We start from the raw sequence: 11,282 nt of genomic DNA, 5'->3' as shown, positions 1-11,282 counted from the left end.
GAATGTCCGGTTACAAGTGTCAGTCCGGTTCAATCTTTCAACTGGATGGCAGAAAGACCAAGTTCAATGAATTTAAATTCGCTGACTTAGACGATGGTGTTGAGCGGCGAAATCACTAACATGCTCGCAGTCGGGTCGAAGGCGGAAAGCTTTGCCAAACAAAACACGATAAATTTAAATCTTTCCAAAACCTGTTGGCAGATTCGCAAGAAAATCACGGCTTGCGAAGCGCGATATCCAACGCTTCGATTTGCTCTTGTACCGCTTCGGTTTGCTCCGGTTCCAAAACATTCCTGCAACACGTCACACGTATCTCGAATGTTGACAACACGTTGTCAACGCTAGTAACATAAGCCAATCATATTTTTGCGTTGTGAGAGCAACGCATAATTCAAACTCTTGGGCTTAAGCGGTAGTCCCTCCTTTCGCGCGCTCCTCGTCTCCAGGATTTCGCGCGGCCATTTTTTTCTCGCGGTTTTCTTTCGTGTCACGCACGATGGACTAAGCGAAAGAGGGACTACTCGTAGTCTATTTTATAAGCGAAATCGAGAGTTCTAAATCACAGTAAAGGGTTATACTGATATTGGCGCTTAGTAATTGGGTTTTCATAAGATTGGAGTATAATATTGTTCCACCTAATTTTTCAAACATTAACCACGCTCTTGTTTAATTTCGCAAAGTCGGGATAAGATCTTTCCCTTTTGATACGTAGTTATAGTTGTAGTGATCTTGCCAACAAAAGGTGAAGCTCTTGCCCACGTGTTATTCCAAAAAAGCGGCCGATTTATTATTCTTTTGTTTGCATGTTAATTAGCCCTCTTTGCCACAGTTTCACTTGAAAATTCTTTTATATTTTGTACATGTTGACGAGGCAAAGAGGGCTAATTACCATGTGAACAAAAGAATAATAAACTGGCTGCTATTTTGGAATGCTGTCTCTTGTGTATCATGAAGAGTTGACAGTTTTTTTCTTTTTTAATTGAAATATTGGTGCTGACTCGGAAGGTGTCATAACTGGCGCCGACCATATTCTGTAAAAGCACTTCATTTAAGTAAGCCTCTCTTCGCCAAGACGGCTACAAAATTTCAGTCTTTCCTTCTACAATCGCTTTTGTTTCCCGATGACTTGGCTTGATTATGTCTTTAACCAGCCTTGTTATCTGATTGAATATTATGCCTTTTAATTTACCAAGGTCAGCTCAACAATAAAACAGATAAAAAACTGAAATAAAAATTCGTGACTTTGCCTAGTGTGTTAGGCGGTGACTCCGGCTTCGGAATACAGAAATTAATGTATATTTAAGAAGCCTTTTAAAAGGTTTTTAGAGGTAAAATAATGATTAAGAAAGAACGACATGAAATACATATTGATATGTACATGTCATTTGTCAGCCGGGGGGCCCGCAAAGGGAAAAACCCTTAGGGCACAGTTTTACCCGTTTCAGACCTCCGGGCCCCGAGCAAGGCCCAGGACAAATAACTCATTTAATTTACTTTTTCCTGTTACTTCATGGACATGATTTGTTTGACAAAGGAACCTACAGAAGGGTTGCTTCGCATAATGTTTTGATACGTTGTGGTTCAATTTTATCCTGGATACAATTTCGCATTTTCTTTTGTTTCATCAGTACATTTTAATACATTACCTTGCACCAGATCGACCAAAGGAAATTGCCAAATTGTTGCGAGAGTAAAATTGAGCCACAGCATAAACGCAAGCTTTCAAGTCGTGTCAATAAGTGAGAATATCACTGATATACATGAAAAAATATCTTCGTAAAAATCAGCCAATCATCTTTAAGGAGAACTTCATCATTTACGAGACTCTTAAAAGGCAAGAAATTCATAAGCTTAAATCTCAAATTAAGCATTAATTAAAAAAAAGTTCAGTAAGATTAAAAAAATCTCTATAAAGAAAGGGTTTCTGAGCCAACGAAAGCACTTCAATGCAAGTGAATATATGAAAAATCGTATATTTGAACTTCAGAGAAAGAGATGATGCGAAGACATGATTGATCATCGCAGTTATACACACAACTTATTAAGCAGTTCTCAAATGTAGCCTGAAAAGACATTCAGGCGTGAACGGGATTCAAACCCATGACCTCTGCGATACCGGTGGAGTGTTCTACTACTGAGCTATCAAGTCAACTGGAAGCTGGTCACCTCAGAGCAAAACAAATTTCATAAAAGTATAGCTTTGTACAGGTTAACCCACTAATTGGTTCTCGGAGTAGTGAAGTATTTTGATAAAACTTTTGTGAAAGTCGACAGTAAAACTTTGTGTAAACTGCATGTGTACTAAAGTTTGGTCGTCTTACGAGGGTGACGATCAAGCTGAGAGAATTAATTGGATCGTAAAATCGATTTTATGTAAAATATTTGTAGTTTAATTAGCTGTAATGGTGTGAAAAAAACATTACTACATTCAAGCAATGAACCTAAGTTAAGTACAACTTCCTTCTCGAGAAGTTCAAGACCTTTAATTTTACTGCTTTTTTATCTTTTCGCCTTTTATGCAACGGGTGGTGAGCAACAATTTTCATATTTCTGAGAACAAAACTTCCAACGCTTATTTTGTCTCAGCAAAATGATTTTGTGTAGATTACGGATTACGGCGGAAATCACCCGGGCGACAACAACAACTACGTCAAAAAACGGTTAGCGGTCAAAGTAGAAATTGTAAAATCGTATGAATCTTGCTGACTTTATTATCTCGAAAGAAACATTTCTTTTACTCTTTTTTCAAGTTTTTTTTTGTCCTAAAACGCGTTTTTGCTCGAATGCAGAACAGACTTAGTTGGTCTGTACGTACCATCAACATCAGTTTTGCGCGTGACTGAGCGAGGAGAACATAATGCTGACCTTGGTAGACTGATTTGTCGCATAAACAAGCAAACACGTCTGCTATAGCTGAAAAACTTGAATGTTAGACGCATTAGAAGTCACTGCGAAGCTACCGGGAACTTGGGGCGCGAATTCCCTATTGAGTTCATAAGACAAGACATAATGGCATGTTTGGCTTGCTGCGTAGCAATTTATTTAACACGCTGTTGTTGTGCTTGACGAGTTAGCTTCACTAAGGGGGCAATCAAATTATTATTCAAATGGTGCCACGAAATTCAAAGCAGCTTTAATTCTTAACGTGGTTTGAACGAAACTCGACCGACACGCTAACAGATTGTTTTTGTTTTTGTTTTTGCTGGAAAATTTTCAATTTACACACTAAATGTTTCAACTAAATCATGATGAGGAAAAGTTTATTTTACGTGCCACAATAAAATCTGGCCAAACCGTAACACGTCGGAGAAAGAAGTCACAATACAAAAAGTTTTCTTTCAATTTTCACCTGCTTTGCGTAATACGACACATGCAGTGTGTAGTTTAAGTTAATCAAAGAAGTTTAACTACCTTTCAATTGCTAGGTTATTTCTAATAAAAATCTTAGGTGGGTATCCAAATTAACGCTGGAAATTTTGCAAGCCACATGCGGCTCTCTGCCGGCAAGTGATTGAACGAGCAAACGAACGACTCTGTATGTTGTGGTGTGCGCTCTTGGCCGCGGAGAGTAGAAAATCTCGAATTTCATTTTAAAGGCAAGGCAATGCTGAAGATGGCCTTGAAAGTTGTTAAGGATCTGTGAGGTAATGTCTTGGGTATGTACTAAGGTATCGAGAATTTTCAGAATTTTGAAAAACTGCGGCTTTTTTGTACGTGTCGCAGTGGACGTATAGCGTGTTAGGCCTGACAACTGACCTCGCTCCTCTGCGGAGTGAAGGAATCTTAAATTTCTCCTGTTTAAAACTTCAATGCTAAACGACGCTCGTTGCGTTTCAAAGAATAACACACAGCTGAAAAGAAGGAGATATAAATTAAAACTCGAAATCAAACAGAGCTATATAAACAACACAAATATGGAGTAATATATTCTGTCGGTTGGTGCTAATGAAACTTCTAGGGTAAGAGAGAATTTTAAAAGAAAAAAATTCACGAGAAACATGTATTTATGTATATCAAGCGAATTCGCACTGGCGAAGTACAGAAGTGCCATTGAGGAACTGAAACTAGACATGTTTTTGCAAGTACTCTTGAAGTTTGAGAATATATCGGAAACGATGTTTCCAGAATACTGAAACTGTAATCGTTTTCTAGAAGGTAAGCTCCAATTTAAATTTTTCTCAGAAAACATAAATCTTATTTTCGTTCAAATGAAACTGTTACGCAGTCAGTGAAAGAGCGAACTTAGTAAAGAATAAAAAAAATACAGGTGTTTGTTTATACGAAATAAAAAAAGTCCAAGAGTCACGGAAGTGAAATCAAGAAAACTAAAGGACGAGACGATTTTAAATTCGTTGTGTTAAGGGGGTTTTATGCGTGCCCTTCAGAAATCTAGAGACTTCTGGAATATGCTCGCTACGTTTGGAAATCTTTTCTAATTTTTGACTCACATATTCAACGCATACAATTTTTGACTCTTATTGAATAGGGTTACTTCGTTTGGTCGCAAAACTGAGAAAAAGAAAAGATTTGCGTCGTGGCGTTCTGTCCACTACAGACTTCAGCTGTCGAGCGCAGCCTAAGTCATTAACTCGCTAGCAGTCAAAATCAAGGTAAAAGATGAGATAATAGCGAACATCATTATCTGCAATTCGGAGCCTTTCAGTCTGGTCGCCGACCACTAATGCCAAATCTCTTGCAGCAGTTGACTCATCTGCAGAATATTCACAAACGCGCTGATGTTGGCTGTCAACAGCGACTTATCAATTTCAAGTGACAGCTGTCAGGTAGCGCAGTTTTGCACTTGATGGGTTTTCCGTTCATTGCCAGACCCTTTTAGCGTGTCGTTCAAAAACACCATATATCATGTTTGATATTGTGAAGAGCGGATCTTGGAAGTTTTAATTACGAAACTTTATACTTTTAAGGTTGTGCAGGAAGACAATAAAAAGACCACATTAACGTTGCTAAGATTCTCCCATCAGCCAAAGATACTGTGTCGCTTTGAGAAGACTACACTGCGTTCAAGGATAAAACGAACATACAAAAAACTTTTAATTATAGTAGAGTGAATTTTGCCACGTTTTTTCGCATCCACTCATCGAGCGGAATCAAAATGTATCACTTTATGATTAATTTGCATCTGTACATGAATGGTTGAAAACAAAACGTGACTGTCGTTCGAGATAAAGACAAGGAAACACAAAGAGTGGAATCATTCCACAAAATGACTCAGAGGTTGGGCGCGTTTATTACACTTAAAATTGATTTTCTAATAGGCCAAACTGGCGATTTTTAATCATGGCTATATTGAACTGCGCTATTTATATGCTGATTAAAGTGTTGAATTATTTGCTGGCGGTTTGAAACTGACATAATCTGTCTCGAGATGATTGATTTCGGCAAGAAAATGACAAATGTCTTAGTCAGGAAAGATTGAAATCGACACGAAATCGCAGCAACGCAGCGTAAGCGCGTTTAAGGATTACTGAACCGCAAAATGATTCATGGCTTTTCTTTCGAGTGCTCAGCAAGGCGGTGAAATTTTTTCCAATCCCACCCACCCATCAACTGAAAACAATAACTAATACAAACATCTTGTCAGGTAAATCATTAATACTCCGTCGGGCTTCGATCAATTTTCAAACAACAGCCGCCCACCATGGTTTCAATCGAGGCCACGCAGCGCACGAGTGCACACGAAACGTGGCCACTCGGAGCGCGCGTGCCAAATTACTCCTGAATGTTTCTTTAGATTTTGTGGCCGCGCGTAGGAAATACACTGAATGTGCAACACAACCTCTTCCTTTCTTAGCACTTACATCACAAGTGGCTTCGAGGGTTTTGAGTTTTTTAGCATTTGACATTCGTCCAACAATTTGCTATCTACTCCGGAACTTGCCAAATGGGACCAAAAAATACAACTTCCAACCAATTCAAAGCTTTGCCTGGCAGTTATTCTTGACACCCGGCGCTCGACTGTTGAGCTCCGATATTTTGCAGACAAGCGAGATATTCCGCTATAATAACTACCTAAGAAAATATGAAAGAAATGTAAAATACTAAATAAATTGTTGAGTATTTCGACAAAGAGTTTTGTTTGAATAGAACGCGGCAAATTTTTAATTAGAGCCGAGTTCATTCGCTCGCAGGAATTGGATTAATTTCATGTTTTAAATAACTAAGCGACACTTTGAGTAAAACTTAAAGAGGGCCATGGAAATTTTCATGCCAAATTCCCAAGTTTTGTGGGTGTTTTTTTTTTTCATTTTAACTTCCTCTTCACCTGCGCTGTAAATTACAATACGGTCTCTGGCATATATATACATATAAACGTGCGTCGCCAGAGAACTTAAGAAGACTTTTTTTTTCAGAGAATGAAATACTTTAAAAGCCTGATACGACTTGATACCAGAAAGTATTTAAATTGAAGACAATACAAGCACCTTTGAAAATACATCATTTGTAGATCGCTGTAAAAATATATTTATGCTATCATAGCATCATCTGCTCAACATGTCGAGCCATGCATCAGAGACACATGCAAATATCTAGTACATATGGCAGTCGGCGACAGAAAGACGGTGTGTTGTTGGGGCAAGTGAAAAATGAGTGATGTTGCAAAATTGAAAGAGAAATAGCGAAAAATTGCTCAGTTTTCGTTTTAATGTATTAGATATATTGACTAATAGTTTTAATAGTTAGAGCCCCTTAGGCCCGGGGGGGGGGAGGGGAAGGGGGTTACTCACTCTTATATCGTCCATATAGGTATGTATGGCCTCAAAATGTATGGTTGTTTTTAGCCGTTTTGATCAGAAGTAGCGCATCAGTTGTGGCCATTTTGGTCTCAAATAGGGTATTGTTTTTGCACTCTAGTCTTGAGTTGGGTAAGTTTTTTTTAGAAAAAGCTATCCTACCTAATAAAAGCATATAATCATTACCGAAACATTGGTCTCCTGAACCAGGGAACTAATTATATAAGGGAGGCCTGAAACTGGGTATTCTGTTAAAGGTCAGGTCTTAAATAGGGTCTCGAATTTTTGCTCAGGTCGTAAATACGGTAGGGAAAATCGCAGATTTTGGTCTAAAAAAGGGTAAGGGTTTTGGGAAGCGGGCCGCATACCCCCACATAAAATTTCAGCGATTACTCCCCCGGGCACTCAGGTACTGGTCTGTGCAAGGTAGTGAAGGCGTGGCGTTTTGCTCGCATGTTTTGGTCAGGCTGGCGCCAAATGCCCAAGAGCATTTAGTTGGGTTTGTTTGATATGCAGACAAGTTCGACAGGACACTTGAGAAACGGCTGACATTTCCGCCTTAAAATGACAGCTTCTAGAGCGCGGCACTCTTTCATCTTGTTCGGTGGCGATCAGTCATATTGCAAGAGCGCCAAACATCTTTTCACATGACAGCTTCAGGCGCTAATGAGCTATTTAAGTAGCAGAGCCTTGCAAAACACGTCGTACAAGATTTAATTACTTTGTTAGTCAAGTAAAGCCCCGAATAATTCCACGCTCAATTTGCGGCAATGCCCTCTTCTCGGACCCAGACGAGTTATTAAGAGCACTTCTAATAAGATTGTTTGACGGTGTATTAAACTCAATAAGGGTACGCGTGTGCTTTTGCCGCAAAAGGGGTTGTGTTTTTAGTTCTAATGAAAGCAGTGACAGCCTGACGGGCGGATGGCTTGTTTTGACAGTTGTGGCGGCGGCAATTGTTTGTTTTTGATAACTATAGATTACCTGTCAAAAACGGAATGAGTTGTGACTGTAAAATAAAAATTATCCAGGGCCTTTGTTTGTATTGTAAAAGTTTTTCACCACTTCATCGTATTGTCAAAGCTAGCCGCAAGAAGTCTTTGTCCGGGGGGATTTGGTAGCTTTTTAATGGAATATTTGATGAAAAAGCCCACAGAGCGGATGAAAAAAAAAGATTCCTGTTTTTTTTCTTTGAAAGAAAAGTTTTGTTTAGTTAAGGGCTTATTTTTGGCGAAGTGATAGTCTTCGTAGTCTTCTGTCTCCAGTCGCGATGGCGTTCGTGTGACGGCTATCATTTAATAACTTCCCGAGCGAATTTTCAATTCTTATCTTATAAGATCATCTGCTTTTATTTGGGGTCCAAGCAAACACTCCTACATGCTGTTTATAAAGGTTATTGTGAAAGCGCTCCCAGCTGTCCGGGGCCTGTTCTTGTTGCCAGCGAACTGTCTTTCATTCGAAATTGAACGAAATCTAGATAAATAACACAAGATGCCAACCTCCTCTCACTAAGAATGAAAATTAATGTAGTTATCCACTGAACTCTCGACCGTTCGGAAAAAACAACACAGAGAATTCTCTCTTCTTCGTTATTTTAAGCTTCTTAAGATCTGTTATCGCTTCTTATAATTGCTTTATTAGTTGCAGAATTAATTATGCAAATACAGGCGTCTGAAGGGTGAATGTTTTGCGTTGTTTTCGAAAGCCATATTGGCGATGTTCGAGTTTGAAATGAGTTTCCCGTTGGCCTGAAGGCCTTTGTTTGGTTAATAAAGATTTTTGAAGGATATGTTATTACACGTCCTGGCGGTCCTTTGGTCAGTACTAATGGTGTTCTAAATGTTCAGTCAAGCATTTGGAGTTAGTTGACAGAGCTGTCAAGGCTATTAGACATGTCAACACATTATCTTATCTTATTCATAAGCCTCGAACGCCCGTAGGTTTGATTGATGGACTGATAAGATAACGCTAAGAAGTGTCATCGGATCAAACAGCGCCGAACCGTATACATATGTTAGGAGAACCTTGTTTCCAACCGCGGTCACACGTCAACGCGACGCCAACGTACCAGTGGACCTTGAAAACCCCGCTGAAACGCGCTTTATGCGAAGCTCTTCAGCAGAAACAATGCGGACAAAAGCGCGATTTTAAACACACAACGGACACCAAGCTGGAAATTGACAAGTTTTACACAACTCTCTTCAACACATATCTTCAAACAATAGGTGACAAAAATAATTGACGAAGATTGACAGCTTGATTGCTTCTGAGCAGCGCGCTGACACCGTAGGCGATCCACTACTTAATTAACTCCTGTGTCGTGATTGGCCAAACGGCAAATCATCAATCAATATCTTATATAGCCAATTACTTTGATGTCCAAGAATGACAAGTTTGTCAGTTTGATTATCCAATGAAGGAGTGAAATATCGCTAAAGATGCGATCTGATTGGTCGGCGGCGAATGTTCTCTAATCTAGCCAATTCATTTACGACAGAAGAGCGCTCAGGCTTTGTCTGTAGTCGGCCTCGTTTCTTGTGTATCTACACCTTTCATTGTCCAGTATTTAATATTTCACAAGGCCTACCGCACACACACACAGACCAGATATGCCGACGAGAACAATCGCTCATAAAGCTACAGAATCTTCGCCTGATATCTCTCGTCCTAGCAATCGGGTACCGTTGGAAGCTTTACAAATGTTGACGCAAAGTGTCTCAAAATGTAACCCGGAGTATATTCAGCCACTTCCTTTCAAGGTACTACGGCGAATGTCGGCTAAATGTTTTGAAATATCTCACGAAGGTTTCTTAAGTTATCGAGTAATGCGAAAGTAGCCTTTTGGTAAAATTAACCTTAATTTTCACTTCTTACCGGTCAACTCAAACCGCAGTTTTATTTATTTTATTTCGCTAGGATGATGAGCAGAAAAAGTCTCCTCTGGCTCTTCTAGCGGCGACTTGTAGCAGCATTGGGAAAACCGAGCCTTCAAAAGAAACAGGCGAATCTGAGGGAGATAACACGTCTCGAGCCCGAAAGATAAGCGACGACGAAACAAGATCTTCCTTTAAACCCTACAAACACACCGCCGGCGAAAAACTCGACGAAATGAGCGCTGAAAAGGCCGGTTTCCGCGCTCCGAGCAAAGAAAATAACACCTCTGTATCGCCTATTACGAGCAGCAAGGAGGAACGAGCGAAGACCTCTTCGTTGCAATACCCGACAAGCGACGAAAGCCACCGTGGGAGTTCGCAAAGTAGAGTGTGCGGTATGTTCTTAGATCCGAGTCAGCAAAGTTTTGGTGTTCATTCACTGCATAAAGAGTGCGGGGCTGGTTGCGTTCATCCAGCGTCTATTCTGCCGTTCAAGACAACGATACAACCGTATCCGATGCCAACAGGACAGGACACTGTCTCTTCTAGTCTGAAAACGCACGGTCTAGCCTCGTCGATGCCGCTGAATTTTCCAACAAGCTTTCCGCAGTGTGGATGCGGGTTCTGCTCGCCACACACTGGGGATGCAGCACCGGCACTCAGCGCTGGACGTCATCAATTCCCGCTACATAGCCCCGCTGCCAACACGCCCTACATGGACTACCTCCAGAGAACCGTGTGTCGCGATGTAAACTGCACAAACTGTAAGCCCCAGTTTTCACCGTACGCCTATCCGACGCCTATTCAGTGCGGTCCTCATTGCGCTCAATGCGACGGTGTGAAAACGGAACAAAGCCCACAATCGCCTTTTTCGTGCTTCGGTTACCCCCATGGTATGGCACTCTACAAGCCAGGGGCGGCCGATGAGGCGTCCCCATACGTGTGTAACTGGGTGGCAGGGAGCAAACACTGTGGAAAATCGTTCTCAACCTCGGAAGATCTCTTTCAGCATCTACGAACCCACACGCAAGCGGGAAGCCAAGTGAATTCGCCATACGCGCAAACGACATGTAACGTACATGGGTGTCCGTGCAAGCTTAGGACAAGTCCTATTCAATCCACTTTGCATTCCGCGCGATACAGGCCCTACTATTACAAACCACCGGTTTTTTCACCAGCTCCGACAGGCTGCTACTCGCCATATCCCCTTCACGGTTACGACACGCACAGACTTTTCAAATAATCGACATGTGCAATAGACAGTGCGTTAGAGATTGAATGGCAACGAACCTTGCTAAATTTACAGCCTTTAATATTGGCCTGAAGTAAGTCAAAGCGAGTGATGAGTGCTTGCATGAAAATGGACTTAACGGAAACTGCTCTGTGACTCTAGTGATTTTTAAACAAAGACGAAACAGAGCACTCGAGATGCTAACCGTTGTATATTGAAGGAAGATAAATGGTTTGGGTGTAAATACGAATGAATTTGGAGTAATTCTCTAGCGCATTTTATTGTTGGTTTATAATGGGGAGTAATTTTTGCACTTAGAATAAACCATTTCGGAGCGACATTTGTTCGCCTGAAAAGTGTAGACTTTGTTAGATAAAAAGAACATACTTGTATCCAATGAATAAAACATGTTATTTTAGCTTAAAA

The 11,282-nt window shown here is 40.6% G+C and overlaps 1 protein-coding gene across 1 annotated transcript; it reads left to right on the top strand.

Annotated features, from left to right (window-relative positions):
• Positions 1 to 9,036: 9,036 nt before the first annotated feature.
• On the top strand, positions 9,037 to 11,282 carry LOC110048749 (zinc finger protein 503-like). The gene is made up of 2 exons (XM_020754531.2): positions 9,037 to 9,511; positions 9,669 to 11,282. Exons 1-2 carry the CDS (start codon positions 9,362 to 9,364, stop codon positions 10,866 to 10,868), a joined length of 1,350 nt encoding a protein of 449 aa, XP_020610190.1. The 5' UTR covers positions 9,037 to 9,361; the 3' UTR covers positions 10,869 to 11,282.

The sequence above is a fragment of the Orbicella faveolata genome, unplaced genomic scaffold (genome assembly GCF_042242905.1).
Source record: "Orbicella faveolata isolate gen_17 unplaced genomic scaffold, um_ofav_v1 contig_34, whole genome shotgun sequence".
NCBI lineage: Eukaryota > Metazoa > Cnidaria > Anthozoa > Scleractinia > Merulinidae > Orbicella > Orbicella faveolata.
This window is presented reverse-complemented; position numbering and strand designations above follow the sequence as displayed.